The following is a 17,751-nucleotide window of genomic DNA, read 5'->3' as shown; positions in this document are numbered from 1 at the left end:
ATGTTCATCAGGGAGATTGGTCTAAAATTCTCTTTTTTTGTTGTGTCTCTGCCAGGCTTTGGTATCAGGATGATGTTGGCCTCATAAAATGAGTTAGGGAGGATTCCCTCTTTTTCTATTGATTGGAATAGTTTCAGAAGGAATGGTACCAACTCCTCCTTGTACCTCTAGTAGAATTCAGCTGTGAATCCATCTGGTCCTGGGCTTTATTTGGTGGGTAGGCTATTAATTGTTGCCTCAATTTCAGAGCCTGCTATTGGTCTATTCAGGGATTCAACTTCTTCCTGGTTTAGTCTTGGGAGAGTGTACGTGTCCAGGAAATTATCCATTTCTTCTAGATTTTCTAGTTGATTTGCGTAGAGGTGTTTATAGTATTCTCTGATGGTAGTTTGTATTTCTGTGGGGTCGGTGGTGATATCCCCTTTATCATTTTTAATTGCGTCTATTTGATTCCTCTCTCTTTTCTTCTTTATTAGCCTTGCTAACGGTCTATCAATTTTGTTGATCTTTTCAAAAAACCAACTCCTGGATTCATTGATTTTTTGGAGGGTTTTTGTATCTCTATCTCCTTCAGTTCTGCTCTAATCTTAGTTATTTCTTGTCTTCTGCTAGCTTTTGACTGTGTTTGCTTTTGCTTCTCTATTTCTTTTAATTGTGATGTTAGGGTGTCAATTTTACATCTTTCATGCTTTTTGTTGTGAGCATTTAGTGCTATAAATTTCCCTCTACACACTGCTTTAAATGTGTCCCAGAGATTCTGGTATTTTGTGTCTTTGTTCTCATTGGTTTCAAAGAACATTTTTATTTCTGCTTTCATTTCGTTATGTACCCAGTAGTCATTCAGGAGCAGGTTGTTCAGTTTCCATGTAGTTGAGTGGTTTTGATTGAGTTTCTTAGTCCTGAGTTCTAGTTTGATTGCACAGTGGTCTGAGAGACAGTTTGTTATAATTTCTGTTCTTGTACATTTTTTGAGGAATGCGTTACTTCCAACTATGTGGTCAATTTTGGAATAAGTGCGATGTAGTGCTGAGAAGAATGTATATTCTGTTGATTTGGGGTGGAGAGTTCTGTAGATGTCTATTAGGTCCGGTTGGTGCAGAGTTGAGTTCAATTCCTGGATATACTTTTTAACTTTCTGTCTCGTTGATATGTCTAATGTTGACAGTGGGGTGTTAAAGTCTCATTATTATTGTATGGGAGTCTAAGTCTCTTTGTAAGTCTCTAAGGACTTGCTTTATGAATCTGGGTGCTCCTGTATTGGATGCATATATATTTAGGATCGTTAGCTCTTCCTGATGAATTGATCCCTTTACCATTATGTAATGGCCTTCTTTGTCTCTTTTGATCTTTGATGGTTTAAAGTCTGTTTTATCAGAGACTAGGATTGCAACCCCTGCCTTTTTTTGTTTTCCATTTGCTTCGTAGATCTTCCTCCATCCCTTTATTTTGAGCCCATGTGCGTCTCTGCATGTGAGATGGGTCTCCTGAATATAGCAAACTGATGGGTTTTGACTCTTTATCCAATTTGCCAGTCTGTGTCTTTTAATTGGACCATTTAGTCCATTTCCATTTAAGGTTAATATTGTTATGTGTGAACTTGATCCTGTCATTATGACATTAGCTGGTTATTTTGCTCATTAGTTGATGCAGTTTCTTCCTAGCATCGATGGACTTTACATTTTTACATGTTTTTGCCATGGCTGGTACCGGTTGTTCCTTTCCATGTTTAGTGCTTCCTTCAGGGTCTCTTGTAGGGCAGGCCTGGTGGTGACATATCTCTAAGCACTTGCTTGTCTGTAAAGGATTTTATTTCTCCTTCACTTATGAAACTTAGTTTGGATATGAAATTCTAGGTTGAAAATTATTTTCTTTAGGAATGTTGAATATTGGCCTCCACTCTCTTCTGGCTTGGAGAGTTTCTGCTGAGAGATCTGCTGTCAGTCTGGTGGGCTTCCATTTCTGGGGAACCCGACCTTTCTCTCTGGCTGCCCTTAACATTTTTTCCTTCATTTCAGCTTTGGTGAATCTGGCAATTATGTGTCTTGGAGTTCCTCTTCTCGAGGAGTGTCTTTGGGGTGTTCTCTGTATTTCCTGTATTTGAAATTTGGCCTGCCTTTCAAGGTTGGGGAAATTCTCCTGGATGATATTCTGAAGAGTGTTTTCCAACTTGGTTCCATTTTCCCCATCACTTTCAGGCACACCAATCAGACGTAGATTTGGTCTTTTCACATAATCCCATATTTCTTGGAGGCTTTGTTCATTTCTTTTTACTCTTTTTTCTGTACACTTCTCTTCTTGCTTCATTTCATTCATTTGATCTTCAGTCGCTGATACTCTTTCTTCCAGTTGATCGAGTCGGTTACTGAAGCTTGTGCATTTGTCATGTAGTTCTCGTGTTATGGTTTTCATCTCTGTCAGTTCTATTAAGGACTTCTCTACATTGCTTATTCTAGTTAGCCATTCTTCAAATCTGTTTTCAAGATTTTTAGTCTCTTTGCACTGGTTACGTAGTTCCTCCTTTAACTCTGAGAAGTTTGATCAACTGAAGCCTTCTTCTCTCAACTCATGAAAGTCATTCTCCGTCCAGCTTTGTTCCGTTGCTGGTGGTGAGCTGCATTCCTTTGGAGGTGGAGATGCACTCTGATTTTTTGAATTTCCAGCTTTTCTGCACTGCTTTTTCCCCATCTTTTTGGTTTTATCTGCCTTTGGTCTTTGATGATGGTGATGTACTCATGGGGTTTTCGTGTGGGTGTCCTTTCTCTTTGTTAGTTTTCCTTCTAACACTCAGGACCCTCAGCCACAGGTCTGTTGGAGTTTGCTTGAGGTCCACTCCATACCCTGTTTGCCTGGGTATCAGCAGCGGAGGCTGCAGAAGATAGAATATTGCTGAACAGCGAGTGTTGCTGTCTGATTCTTGCTCTGGAAGCTTAATCTCATGGGTGTACCCAGCAGTGTGAGGTGTGAGGTGTCAGTCTGCACCTAGTGGGGGATGTCTCCCAGTTAGGCTACTCAGGGGTCAGGGACCCACTTGAGCAGGCAGTCTGTCTGTCCTTAGATCTCAGCCTCCGTGCTGGGAAATCCACTGCTCTCTTCAAAGCTGTCAGACAGGGACATTTACCTCTGCGGAGGTTTCTGCTGCTTTTTGTTTAGCTCTGCCCTGTCCCCAGAGGTGGAGTCTATAGAGGCAGGCAGGTCTCCTTGAGCTGTGATGGGCTCCACCCAATTCGAGCTTCCTGGCGGCTTTGTTTACCTCCTTAAGCCTCAGCAGTGGCAGGTGCCCCTCCCCCAGCCTTGCTGCCCCCTTGCAGTTAGATCTCAGACTGCTGTGCTAGCAATGAGGGAGTCTCTGTGGGCGTGGTACCCTTTGGGCCAGGTGGGGGATATAATCTCCTGGTGTGCCGTTTGCTAAGAGCCTTGGTAAAGTGCAGTATTAGTGTGGGAGTTACTCAGTTTTCCAGGTGTTGTATTCTCAATTTCCTTCGCCCAGGAAAAGGAATTCCCTTCCCCCTTGCGCCTACCAACTGAGGTGATGCCTCGCTCTGCTTCAGCTCTTGCTGGTCGGGCAGCACCCGTGGACCAGTGCCAACTGTCCGACACGCCCTAGTGAGATGAACCCGGTACCTCAGTTGAAAATGCAAAAATCACCTGTCTTCTGTGTCGCTCATGCTGAGAGCTGGAGGCTGGAGCTGTTCCTATTCAGTCATCTTGGGCGTGGTCTCTCCTCTTCCTTCTATCTCCTGTTTATTCCTTCTCCTCCTCTTCCTTCACTATTGTTCTTCTCTCTTCTTCCCCCTCCCTTCTCCTTTTTCCTTCCTCATCCCTCCTTCTTCATCTTCCCTTCTCCTTTTCCTTGTCTTCTTTATCCTCCTCCTCTTCCTCTTCCTCCTCCTGCTCCTCCTCCTTCCTTATCCTCATCCTCCTTATCCTTATAGGGTTCTCTGAGCATTTTGGATCTGTGATTTGATGTCTTTCAGTTATTTTGACAAGTTCTTAGCTATTATCTTTTAAAATATATTTTATTCCTTGTTTTCTCTCTCTTTTCCTTGGAGTTTCCATTTATACATTCATGAGACCATTGGTATTGTCTTATAGTTCTAGGATTTTTTTGTTTCTTTTTTCCCCACTCTTTTTTCTTTGTTAAACAGTTTGAGTAATTTCTGTTGATTTATCTACAAGTTCAACAATATTTCTTCAGCTGTGTGCAGTCTGAATTAATGCATTATTTATAATGACATCAATGTTTTGATCTCTAATATTTTTCCTTAAGATTTCCTTTTTTTTTTGTTCTGTGGTTTCTATTTTTGTGCTGAAATTCTCCATATGTTTATGTATGTTGTCTGCTTTTTCCAGTAGGTCTTTCAACCTGTGAATCATAGGTATTGTAAAATACCTTTCTGAAAGGTCTAGCATCAGGGTCATCCCTGGGCCCTGTTTTGTTGACTTTCTTATGTTTTGGCAGTGGTTTATTTCTTGTTACAGTTTTGGGTATTTCATAAGTTTTGAATGAGTGTTGGGCCTTTTGACAGAAAAATAGTAGAGGCTAAGTCAAATAGTATTTGTTGAGAAGTCAGCATTTGTCTCTCAGACTTTTTGGATGGAGGTTTGCATCAGTCTAGTTATTTACTGAATTCATTTTGGGTTTTGTTATTGCCATAGTCACTGTTAACTGCAGATTCCTTCAGTAGTCATATTCTGTTTTCTGTGCTTTGTGTAATGTGAGGTTTTGAGAGGGTTTTTTCATAGTTTCTCTGCTCTGCCCTCAGGTTTAGAGGTCTCTTCTTTGCTGTGTCATGGCATGGGGGTTATCTCTCTTTGGGCTCTGTAGTAGACTGCTGTTATTTATTATTTAATCCTGGGATTGTGGTGGGTGTCATAGTTCTTGATTTTTTTGTACAGCTTCATTTTCTGGCAGACTCTGTGAGCCTGAGTCTTAGAGGTGGATCTTTCTGTTTTTGCTCTCTTCTCTGTGGTAACCAAACTTTGTCTTGGATTTGTGGGCACTTTGGGCATGAGAGAGTTTCCTGTACATTTCCCAGCATTTGCAGATCTCTGCTTTATACTGCTGTAGTGTCTTACTCTCAAGTAGATTTTCTATCTTTTTTTTTCCCCCAGGAGCGTATAGCTTTTCTTTTAATCCTTCTTCAGAAGCAGTGAAGCTTTACTGAGCTCTTAGGACCAGAGAATTTCCTGCCTTTGCCCCAAAGGCATATAGGATTTGTTTCAACCCTTTCTCCAGTGGCTTAAATTTTTTGTTTTGTGTTGGACAATGGCCTAGAGAAGTGGCAAGGTTCTGTGCTTGTCCCTCAGTGCAGCCACTAACTTGCTGCATTCCTGCACCAAGTTGGGCTCTCTCTGGTTTGCAGCTGTACCCCCAGTTGTCCTCCTGAGAATCCAGGGCAGGACAGTGGAAAAGAGCTGCTGTCTGGAGCTCCCAGTTTTTCTAAACTATCATGCTGGCTCATACTCAGCCTTTAAAAATTTAACATTTCATCTAGTTTCTTCTTACTTGCTTTCATGGCAGTCATCTCTGCTATCCCTGCCCTGCCAAAGCTGTAACATTTTTGTGAGTCCTATCTCTCCCAGAAGGATTTATTACTCTCTAGAATTCATTTTGCTTGTTTACCTTATAATCTCAGGTCTCTAAAGGGTTCAAGAAAAGTTGCAATTGTTTTTTTCAGATTGGTTCTTTGTCACTGTTATGTTTCTAGATTCTAAGGAAAAATGGAATACTCTCTTCACCTCTTTTTTATATGCCATTCTTGCATCTTGATTTTCGTCATTCAGATATCTTAAGAGTTTTTCTTAATATCTTGGAGTTTGTTGTAAGTCAAGACATGACTACTCTTTTTCGTATTTGATCATTATATTCATCGAAGTAGTACTCATACTCAAAGTAATACATATATGAAAAAAGGCAGAATTTATACAAGATTAATAGTGTAAAAACTCAAGGTTTATAATTTAAAACACCAAAATATCCTGTTCTCCTTCCTTGCCACTGGCCATTTCTGCTTCCCCTTTGCCAGAGGCAACCACTTTACCACCTGTTGTAACTATTTATTTTATTATTTACCACTATCGGTAGTTTGTGCTATCTCTTGGTATCTCATGTTTAAATATTATGAGAAGTAATATGAAAGTGAAAATATTAAATGTACTTTCTACTGTGGAAAATGAGGATTTAACTCTGGTATATACTCCACACATACACTTTTCTACATCTTTCTATCCCCAAAGTCTTTACCACTGAAACAGATCATGCAGTATTTTTCGTTCCTTTCCCAACCTCCACCCTACCCAACCCTTCTTTATCCTCTTCTTGTATTGCAGATTGATGGAGAGGCCTGCGTCAGAGCTGGTGTTTAAGTTCTTCTCTTCACCATTATCCTGAAATTTCTTTGGCCTCTGTCCTTTGTTGAGTTGACTGTTTTTTGGACAGTTTCCCTTGTTCTTGGTTTACTTTCTTGTTTTGATAGAGTTCATACTTTAGGACCTTGTGAAGGATACATGGGAAGTAAACGTTTTTTTGAGATCTTGTAGTCTGAAATTTCTTTATATTTCCCACACACTTAATAGTTTTTTTCTAAGATGTAATTCTAAATTGGAAGTAAATTTTCACAGAGTTGGGAAGGCATCACACCCTTGTCTTGTACATCCCACCATTACTGTTAAAATTTCAACACCTGACTCTTCAGCCTGTATATGAAACTTTTACCCTTCTCCTCCCTCTCAATGCTTTTCTGACTTTTTATTTTCTCAGGGGTTCTGAGATATGTGTATTTTATATGTGTATTTGATAAATTATGTTGAACATTTGAGTTTTAATCTAGAAATTCATATACTTTGGAACTGAGAAATTTCTTATATTATTTCTTTAATAGTTTCTCTCCTTTTATTTTTGCTGTTATTTATCTCTGGGATGCTGTTAATCTTATGGATGGTCTTGTGATTTTTCTTTTCTCCCTCCATTTCTGTTTTTGTTGTTGTTCTGTTTTCTTGGAAGAGTTCCTCAAGTTTGTTTTCCAGTCCCTCTCTGAAATTTTCATTTCAGCTATTATATTTTTGATTTCCCAGAGTTCTTCCTCATTCTCAGAATATTCCTTTTTATGGCTTCCTATTCTTGTTTAATGGGTGTAGTATTTCTGTTATGTGCCTGAGGAATTTTTGTTGTTGTTGTTGCATTTTTTTCCTTCTGTTCTCCTCATTATCTTTTTGTTCCTTGTGGGTTGGAACCCTGGATGTGTCTTCTAAGGGGGAAATGAGAAAAGAGGCTCGGAATCTTATTTTTCAGTATGAAACCTTGGAACTCCATCTCCTTATTTGCAGGGTGACACACGGATTTCACCCTCAACTATGCCTGGTATCCAGCACCTCTCTGTTTTACCTCTTCCAACAGGAAACCCTTATTAGGAAGGAGTGGGCACCTGGCTGCTTGGGGTCGAAGAGGTGATAGGGAGATTTCATAATACCTTGAAAAGACTTCCAGACAGTCTTTCTGTTTCAGCCCCTTCCAGGATTCATCTTAAAGTACCAGGTGTACTCCTAATTCTGGAGGCTTTCTAGGATTCTGGGTGACACATCACCTTACTTTTAGCTCTTTGTTGGCTTTTTCCTCTGCAGGTTAGGTTTCAGTTACTCACATCTGCTAAGCTAACTACAACTTGTTCATCTGCTTTCCAATTTTCAGACTTTGACTTACCTCCTGCTGTTGTCTCCTATATTAGTTTGCTATAAAGAACTGCTAGAGATTGGGTAATTTATAAACGAAGAGGTTTAATTGACTCACAGTTCTGCGGGGCTGACTGGGGAGGCCTCAGGAAACTTACAGTTGTGCCAAAAGGCACCTCTTCACAGGGCAGCAGGAGAGAGAAATGAGTGCCAGGTAAAAGGGGAAGCCCCTTATAAAGCCATCAGAACTTGTCAGACTCATTCACCACCAAGAGAGTAACATGAGGGAACCACCCACTTGATTCAGGTATCTCTAACTGGTCCCACCCTTGACATGTGGGGATTATTACAATTCAAGGTGAGATTTGGGTGGGGACACAGAGCCAAACCATATCATCTCCTTTTCTGTTTCTCGTTTGTGTCTGAGGGGTACAATAGAAGAAATACAGAAAGTAAGGATCAGGAGATGAACTGTACTTTGTGCCTGCTGGGTTTCTCCTTTCCAAGAGAGAAATTCTTGTAGTAATTACTTTGACCTCATCTCTCCTGACCTCTTTCCCTTACTCTTCAAACAATGATCTTTAACAGAAAGAAATTTTGAAATTAAGCATAGCTCTCAGGTGAAAATCAAATGTTACCTACTGGATAAATTGTATAATATATGTATTTTTTGAGATGGAGTTTCACTGTTGTTGCCCAGGCTGGTGTACAGTGGCATGATCTCAGCTCATTGCAACCTCCGCCTCCCGGGTTCAAGCGATTCTCCTGCCTCAGCCTCCCGGGTAGCTGGGATTAAAGGCATGTGCCAACATGCCTGGCTAATTTTGTAGTTTTAGTAGAGACAGGGTTTCTTCATGTTGGTCAGGCTGGTCTTGAACTCCCGACCTCAGGTGAGCCGCTTGCCTCGGCTTCCCAAAGTGTTGGGATTACAGGCTTGAGTTACCATGTCCAGCCAATTGTACAGTATTAAGGTAACATAAACAATGTAAGGGTAGAAGAAATTAGTTTAGTCGAATAAAACAGATTTTATTAATTCCACTAATTAAAAATGAAAAACTTGTTTGGAAGACTAGAATCCTGTGTCTAATTGTAGAACTGCTCCAGGATTCTTGAAACATAATTACTTCTCTGAGAACCTAAATAGTTGTCAGCACTTTGATAAATACAGGCTATGTTTTGGAGGTATGAATAAAATTAAAAGTAAGGTAGGAATGTAAAAGAAAAATTGAACATGCTTTGTTTCTTTCTGTTCACCAGGTTTTCATGTGAATAATGACTTTAGCTGCTTTTCAAAATCTTTTAAATTTCTTTCATCCCTTGGAACTGTCTAGTTCTGTTTTCTCTCATTTGTTTTTGCAGTAGTCCTTTCCATCCGGGCCATACCTTTAGAGCATTCTTCTTAATAGTTCCAAACTCTGTTCTTCATCTCACTGTTTTTCTTTTCATTCTTAGATGGCACAGTTTTACTTAATCTGTAACTTTTTTGTTCATTCCTTCCTTTAGCTCTTTTTTCTCTCGTGATAATGATAGTACAAAGGTAGCATGATTACTCTCCTCTAGTTAAAAGATATAGTTTGACATCCTGGCACTTGTGCATATTATCTGTGTGACCTCACAGTAATTACAGGAACTCTAACCCTAGTTTGCTTGTCTGTAAAATTGAATGTTAATATCACTTATCTTACCAAATTTTTGTGAGAATAGAAAATGAGATAATCCATATTTATGCAAAACACTTAGCACGTTAGCAACCACACTTTTAAATCTTAAGTGTTAGCTTTTAGCTATTACTACTATCAGTCTATTTTATTACATAGTAATTTCTCTCTTGTGAAGGATGCCTGTGTTAACATTTTGCAGTCAAAGGTTATAGCAGCAATCTCTCAGGATGGTAAATGTGGTTGAAGACAGGAATTTGTGTTTTAAAGAGATAAACGAGCTAATTAGAGAAAGAGATGCTCCCTAGTTCATATGAAGCTGCTGGTTGTTTCTAACATACTGTCAACTTACTCTTCAGGATTCTTTATTTTTGGTTTTGCTTCTGCTGTCTGCCACTATATCTTTCCTTGTCACCCTAAGACATATAATTAAAAAGGAATGAGTTCAATAAGAACGACTTTTTTAAAAAAATGAACATGGGTAAACTATTTGCAGCAATTGTATTTTGTGTTTGTATCTAGGCTTAATTATCTATTTTACCTTTGACCATTAACATAAATATAAAATGCTGATCATCATAAGAGATAAGTTACCAGCTGTACAGAGAGATAACTAAAGTCACTTATTAATTTGATTTGAATACTTACTACTACAAAGCATATATATTTCAGAATGCATTTTATACCAAACACTAAGCATTTGGCAAAAGTCAGAATATTACATGTTTTGCTTAAAGTTAGGACTTAGTTTTCAATTTTTTTGTATATGTCATTGGCAGTATTTGGTGACCCTTACCGTAGGACTTTTCTAGGTGGACATAGTAACATTTTTGTTCATAGAAATGTTTGATTGTTAGATTGTTAATTTGACCTCAGGAATCATACAAAAGCTCTTTTGGTCACTTAAGCATTTGTGGCGATGATTATTTACTATTTTAATAAGATTTACTTTTTGGCCAGGTGTGGTGGCTCACGCTTGTAATCCCAGCACTTTGGGAGGCCAAGGCGGGCAAATCATTTGAGGTCAGGAGTTTGAGACCAGCCTGGCCAACATGGTGAAACCCTATCTCTACTAAAAATACAAAAATTAGCCGGGCATTGTGGCAGGCACTTCTAATCCCAGCTACTCAGGAGGCTGAGGCAGGAGAATCCTTGAACCTGGGAGGCAGAGGTTGCAATGAGCCGAGACCAAGCCATTGCGCTCCAGCCTGGGTGACAGAATGAGATTCTGTCTCAAAAAAAAAAAAAGATTTGTTTTTTCATCACCTAGCTAGAGCTTATATTCTATATAATACACATATTGAATATTGGCTTTATTTATGCCTTGCATTATAAATTTACATGATCAGACAAAAGCAGAAGGACATAAGAAGTAGATTTAGGTGCAGCAGAGGAATTATATCTTTCATGTTAGTTTCTTTTGTAGCCGTCGTCCCAGGGTCAGAGATAGAATATGCAGAATAACCATGTGAGAGGACTTTGCCTTTGCTTAATTGATTAGTCACCTTTTTTTTCCTCCTTTTTGAATAAGCCTTTTTCTCTGATTTGATTTAATCTTTCAGACAGGGGAAAACAAAGGATGGAGTGGTCCAAAGCCTGGGTTTCCTGAACCAACAAATAATAGTAAGTTCTCATTTTTATGTTATCTGCACTTGGTGTTCATCAGTGGCTCAGTGACTAGCTGTCACTGGGATTGGTTGGGTCTATCTAGATCTGAGAGACTGTGTTAAGTATTGTGGAGGGTACAAAAGAGTCCTGGTGTTTGCTTTCCTGGAACTGACAGAATAGCTGGAAAACTGAGACATAGATACACTTAACACAGTTAAACCATTGCAAACAGAGTGCCATTTAATGATCACATGCCTTTTTAAAGTTGCCATTTTTACTGAAACAACATTATAAAAAATATAGAAATATAAAATATAATACAAAAATAATTTTCATAAGAAAAATAAGTAATTCTCTGTAAGCTGATTATGCTATCACATCAACTTTCAAAGTTCCCAATTATTTTTGTATGCACCCAAATTTATATATAATTATGATACGCATAAAATTTTATTGTGTTTTCACTTAACATTGCCTAAGCATTTTTTTGCGTTTTGCCGAGTCATTAAAAGTTTAACATTTTATTAAGGTCACTAAGTGAAATGTCAGAAATGTAAGAATAAAATTGGTTAATTTTGTTCCACTTACAGTATTGTCAAACACTTAAAAAACAGTTTCAGTTTACAGATTTTTTTCAAATGTATGTGATCAAGATATTTTGCATTGGACATTTAGACATTTTTCCTGAATACTCTCCCTCACTTCTTGAAAAGCATCTATTTCACTGAAGTGACCATTTTACTGTAAATCAGTGAATCAAAACATTTGGCTAATGAAGACACCCAGTCTATCCCATTTCCACCCTATCTGTCTTCTTTATAACCTCTGGACACTGAAAAAGCTTAAATCTGTGAATTATCGTAATCCATGGTTTTAATCTTTGATATTAGAGGCTCATCTGTTGATGTATAATGAAATTAGTAACAAATTCTTATCAAAATATGCTCATAAGAATTGAATTCTTGGATTATCAAAACTAGCCTCTTGAAAAGAATATTTCAGTGAGGTAATGGCATTTTGGGGTTGTTTTCTGGGAATAATTTAAATTAATGTGCTTCGGAGCCCTTGGCCCGTATAAATAGTGGTGATAAATATGATGGCCTTAGCACATAGCCGAAGGAAAAAATGGAATCAGTTCAGGGTTCCTAGAGTTTGTGTTCAGTTCATTTGATGTTTGAATATATTGGTTTATAATGATTTGGTGACGGAATGTAATCAACATGAAATTGATTGCAGTTTTATGTAAAGTACTTAGCACAGTACCTGTTTCCTAGTAAGCACTTAATGAATGTTGATTTCCTTCCATGCCTCCTCCCTCTTTTCTTTTATAAAAATGATACTATTCTTTGTAGGCTTTCCAGAAATTCCATTCTTATACTTTTGTCTGTCAGATGTTTTGTGCATACATATGGTGACCAAGAATATATAGCTTATTATTGAATAATTACATTTTGGCACTGAATATTTTTTCAAAGAATATAAACATTATGTATTTCAATTAGTTATTAACTTGACAATTTTAATATGAAATGTCTTTATAGATAACCTGCAAGCTGCGTCATTAAACAGTGATGTTTTGGCCCCTAGTTTTAGGTTTTTTTTTTTTTTAACTTGCTAAGGGATACATCTCATGGGATGACAAGTGGGGGATACTTCTTTCCTGTGCAGATATGGGAAGGAATATCACAAAGAGGCCAGTTTAAGTGATCAGAAATATGTAAGAATGCATAACGGGTTTGCTTGAGACATAAAGTTAGAAGTGAGAAAACTATTTGAAGCCAGCTTAAAACTTAACCGGACGGTTAATGCTTTAGGAATTCCTGGTCTACAATGGTTCAGATTAAGCCTTTGAAATAAAAATGTTCTGTTATCCCTTCCCAGCTGTAAGGAGATGAGAAAGCTGCTCTAAGAGTTCTTCGAATGAACACTGGATTGTCCCTTCCTCAGGTTACCATAGAGGATAAGGGCAGCCCAGCTCTGAAAAGTAGCTGTTTCATTCCCCAAGGGTTAGTTCTCACAAGTGAAACCTGAGTCCCCTTAAATGGCACTTAAATACAACATTAGGAAGAAGTTGGGCTGTGCTTATGAATTGATCATTCAGATGATGGACCAATTAGCTGAAAATTAATTTAAATTCATATCTTATGGTAATATTTAGGTTAACTTCTTAATCAGTTTCTTAAGTTTGAAATTGTATTCTAAATGATTTCTGTCCTGTGAAGAATACCAAAGTTAGCATTTTGCAGGCAAAGGTTAGAGCATGGCACATGTGGGGGAAGACAGGAATTTGAGATTGCCAGTGCTGGCAGCCTCACTGACATACTGTCTGACCTTGAACAACTCAATTTACATCTTATTATTCAATTTTCTCTGTTAAGAGTTATGCATACTAATTTATAATGTTGAGAATCTTTAATTATGTAACATTTATAAAATGATTAACCATCCTTGAATAACATCTGAAAAGGTAACATATTACTTTGTGAAAAACACTATCATCATGAAATGGCAAGCTCACTGTGGTTTTTTGTTTGTTTGTTTTGTTAAACTCTACATTGCTTCAAAATTGTAGTTTTAAAGATCAAATTTTTAGCCACCCATTATTTGGCTAAATAATACGAAATTAGCTTGGAACCATAATGTACAAAAATGAGAAGAAGGGAATGCAGAATTGGAAAGGGGAAAGAAGGAATTTTAATCTGGCATAGCTAGCACCTAACTATAAGTAGACAAAAAACATTAATGTACATGTGCATTTAATTTTTGAAGTGGAAGATATTTTTTAAAAGACTACAGTCATAGGAAACTGCTAACAATTACAACTAGAAAATAGTTTAAATGGTTTTGCAAGTGATTGTGATTACATAGCCTGGTTTCTCAATTTATTTTCCTTGCTTGATTGCCTGCAGATTTAAAATATGGACCTAATTTTTGGGTGCTGCTCAGGCTTTCTTCATTGCACTGAAATGCAGCAGAAGGTAGACTATTCTAAGTGTGTTTTTGTCCTTTGAATCACTGTAATAGTTATGTTGAAGTATAGGAACACATAACTCTGTAATGTGAGGTTTATGTTAAGTTTAGCATGGGGCAATTTTGTGCTTGGTATACACATAAAAAACTAGATTTTTACAGATGAATGACTAACTTTTTTAAAAAAAGATCATGAATTTTAAAGATCTACTGGCAGCTCTTGGAAAACTTTGTAAAATATTTAGATACAGTTCAGCTGATAATATCTCTTTTTGTATTCACATTCCATGTTTCTTATTAATACAGGCTTTTACTTAAAAGCAGGTTCATAGTTTCTTAAAGGTGAACTGTAGCTTAATTCAAGATTGGACTAAGCTCAAAGGTATTCACTGGAATGTGCCGAATCCACCCACTAAAAGATTATCCGGAGCATTTTTCACATAAATATTTTTCCGTTAACCTTTTAAAAAGTTTTATTTAGCCCCTGTGAAATATGCTGGCACTTCTAAGTTCATTAGAGATGACCAAAGACTTGTGGGATGGGATAGCATTCTTATTGACCTCTTTAGGATCTTAGTTGACTCACTAAGATTTTTGTCACTTTTGTTTCGTATGCCTGTATTATTAAACACTGAACGTCCTGAAACCAGGAGGCTACCCTGTCCCAGTGATATGACATTGGGTAGATTGCCTACTGGTTTCCCAAATGCTGTGTGCTATATTTAGAACCGCTAGTGTTTATTATTTTTTTGTTGGGGCTGGGGAGTGAGGGATAGAAGGGTGGTGTATAAGTGTTGGACTCTTAAGGTAATAGATTGATATGTACTTTCTTTAATAGTGTTTTGAGAGCATTCCCTGAACAAATTCCCTTTGGGGTTCCCATAGTAGAAACCACTTTGTAGTGAGACAAAACAGTTGAAGCCAATTGGATGTAAATATAAAGCTGAGTGATCCAACTTAATTATTTATTTCGACATAAATAATGTGTTAGAAATGTAAGAATGTAGCCAGCTTTTAGTGGTCTTATTTAGAAGGATTGGTGGGTTACTTGTACTAGGCATCCCAGTCCCTGAATACCTGATTGCCTTCAAACAAAGGTCCCGTAAATAGAGGCCTATCTGAAGCAATTGGGAGCAATGGGAACATACACATTCTCATTGCTGTCCATTTGAGACTGCAGATAGAATTGCTCCTTCTCCACTGAACACAGGAGGAAAGATCCAAGTATTTCAGAATGATATCATCCTTCTTTTACATTGATGGCTGTATATTAGATCCACCTGAGTGGTGAGAAGCTGTAGTCTTTAAAAAATTACATTGACAAGAATTCTCCTTTCTTGCCTACTGAATCTAGGAAGGAAGATTTGAGGTAGTGTTAAGCTTGCCTCTGTTTTAGTCATACCAGTTGAGTCTGTCTTTAAAGGTCTATTGATTTAAAGGAAAAATAATCTGAAATTAGAAAGTAAGTTTTTAATCAGATTAGCACAGATAACATGTCTTTCTGAAATATTCTCAGGAAAGATTTAATGAATTTAAATTGTATGATTTTTAAAACTTGCTTGACTCATTTTTACACATAAAAAGATATCAGATACTTTTTTTTTAAATGAGCATTTTTAGGATGCATTTTTTCATTGCAGTATGATAGTGTTTTTAAGCATAAGAACAAAGAATGAAACCATAAAGTAAAAAAGATGGATTTATATACATAAATGCTAGAAACAAGTTCAAGGAGCAGCATAAGAAAATAAAAAGACAAATGACAGCATAAATTGCAGCATAGCAACAAATAGAATATATGCAAAGGACACATAAAAGTCAATTTTTTTAAAAAAGGCAAACACCCCAATAGCCAGAGGTCTTAAGAAGACAATTAAAAAGAGCAGATAAGAAATCACGAAAAAGTGTTTAGCAATCAGGAAAATGCAGATTAAAGATAAATGTTATGAAATTTCTGATCCACGCAAATTGTCAGGGATTTAAAAATGATACTTCCAACTGTTGGGGAAACAGACTGTCACATGCCGCTCACAGGAGTCTGACTTATTGCCATTCTGAAGGGAATTAGCCATGAGTATGAGTATACAGAGTGTAGGCCCATTTCTTTTTTTTTTTTTTTTTGAGATGGAGTCTTGCTCTGTCGCCCTGGCTGGAGTGCAGTGGCACCATCTCAGCTCACTGCAAGCTCCGCCTCCCGGGTTCATGCCATTCTCCTGCCTCAGCCTCCCGAGTAGCTGGGACTACAGGCGCCCTGCACCACACCAGGCTAATTTTTTGTGTCTTTAGTAGAGATAGGATTTCATTGTGTTAGCCAGGATGGTCTCAATCTCCTGACCTCATGATCCACCCACCTTGGCCTCCCAAAGTGTTGGAATTAACAGGCATCAGCCACCACACCTGGCGATAAATTTTATGTTTTAACAGCTAGGGAAGCAGAATTATCCGTATACTGAAGTCTTGAGGAAACTTTTCTGAACATAAAGAAGAAGAAGCATAGTTTTCCAGAGTCTGAATGAAATTTCAGTTTCCGAAATGCATGCTGGAATTTAGAATATGTACTGTGTATTCTAAGAGGTATATGTGGATCAATATGTGTTTAAAATTAGTATTTTCAAAATTAGGAGCAGACCGTAATGATAACACAGATAAATATCTTGCAGAAATTCAAAGTCGAAGTATTAAGAACTAGTTAATTGCTTTTCTCTGTTAGCAAAGAAACTGTACAATAAACATAAGGAGAAAACAAAGGTAATGCTCCTAATTACTCATTCAGTTTGTCTAGAAAGATGGAGTTTTATAAAATCTTAAAGTATTACAATTTGTGAAGAAACATTAACTGCTATTATTTTTAAAGAAAAATAGGCAATGTTTGATGCATAATGTATTTAACACTTATATAAGTTATGAAGCAAGATAATAAACACCCATGAACCCACTGCCCAATTTAAGAACTAGACATTACTATACCTTCATCTTTGTTTTCCTCATTCATATCTCCCATTGGCTATGCTTCCCCTAGCAGAAGTAACCACTATCTCTGGATTTTATGTGTAGTTTCCCCACCCTTTATTCCTCATAATTTCATCAAATAAATTTGAGTCCTTATCAGTATTTATTTAATTTTGCTTTTTTTTTAAACTTTAGAAAAATAGCATCATATGGTGTATTGTCCTCTGGAATTCTGTGCCCCCCTCACCCCCGTCCACTCTATTTAAGATTGCAATTTATTATTATTTTATTTTGTTACATAAAGTATTTCATCCACTATGTGAATATCCTGTAATGATTTATCTGTTCGTCTGTTGGTCCACAGTTGGAATATTTTCAGGATTTTGTGATTATAAACAATATTATGAACATTTTTGAACATTTCTACTGGTGCACATGTATAAGAGTTTCTGGGAATGGAATATGATATGTGTAAGTTCAAATTTACAAGAAATACCAGTTGTTTCATAGTGGGAGAGCCCTTCAAAGTATCTAATTTCCCATGCTGTAACAAGTAGAAATCTTTTATCTTTTTTACTTTCAATTTCTTTTTTGATAATGAATTTAGTTGAAGTTTAGTTCAAATTCCACTATTTCATTAATTTTATTGTTCGTTTTATATTTTTACTTGAGTTTTTGAATGGGGAAAAACTAAAAATGCAAAAAGCTTTCCGTTTTTTTTGTCCTCATTAGTGCAGTGGCCACGCTGACCCTCAAGTAAGTAACTTACGATTTTGTGTGTGTGTGTGTATATAGTCTCAGAATTTATATATATAATTTATATACTTGTATATAAATGTATATACATTTTATACACACACATATATATACACACACACACAAACAAATGCGAATATAT

The 17,751-nt window shown here is 37.2% G+C and overlaps 1 protein-coding gene across 15 annotated transcripts in view; it reads left to right on the top strand.

Annotated features, from left to right (window-relative positions):
- Window positions 1-17,751, top strand: part of STAU2 (staufen double-stranded RNA binding protein 2) — a 346,153-nt gene that overhangs the window by 174,379 nt on the left and 154,023 nt on the right. For all 15 annotated transcript variants that reach the window (XM_023184094.2, XM_023184104.2, XM_023184107.2 and 12 more), the window contains one exon: window positions 10,889-10,949. In XM_023184094.2, the coding sequence (XP_023039862.1) occupies window positions 10,889-10,949 (61 nt within the window). The remainder of the gene's footprint in view (window positions 1-10,888; window positions 10,950-17,751) is intronic.

The sequence above is a fragment of the Piliocolobus tephrosceles genome, chromosome 7 (assembly GCF_002776525.5).
Source record: "Piliocolobus tephrosceles isolate RC106 chromosome 7, ASM277652v3, whole genome shotgun sequence".
Taxonomy (NCBI): domain Eukaryota; kingdom Metazoa; phylum Chordata; class Mammalia; order Primates; family Cercopithecidae; genus Piliocolobus; species Piliocolobus tephrosceles.
Note: the sequence above shows the minus strand (reverse complement) of the source record. Positions and strands in the feature narration are given on the sequence as shown.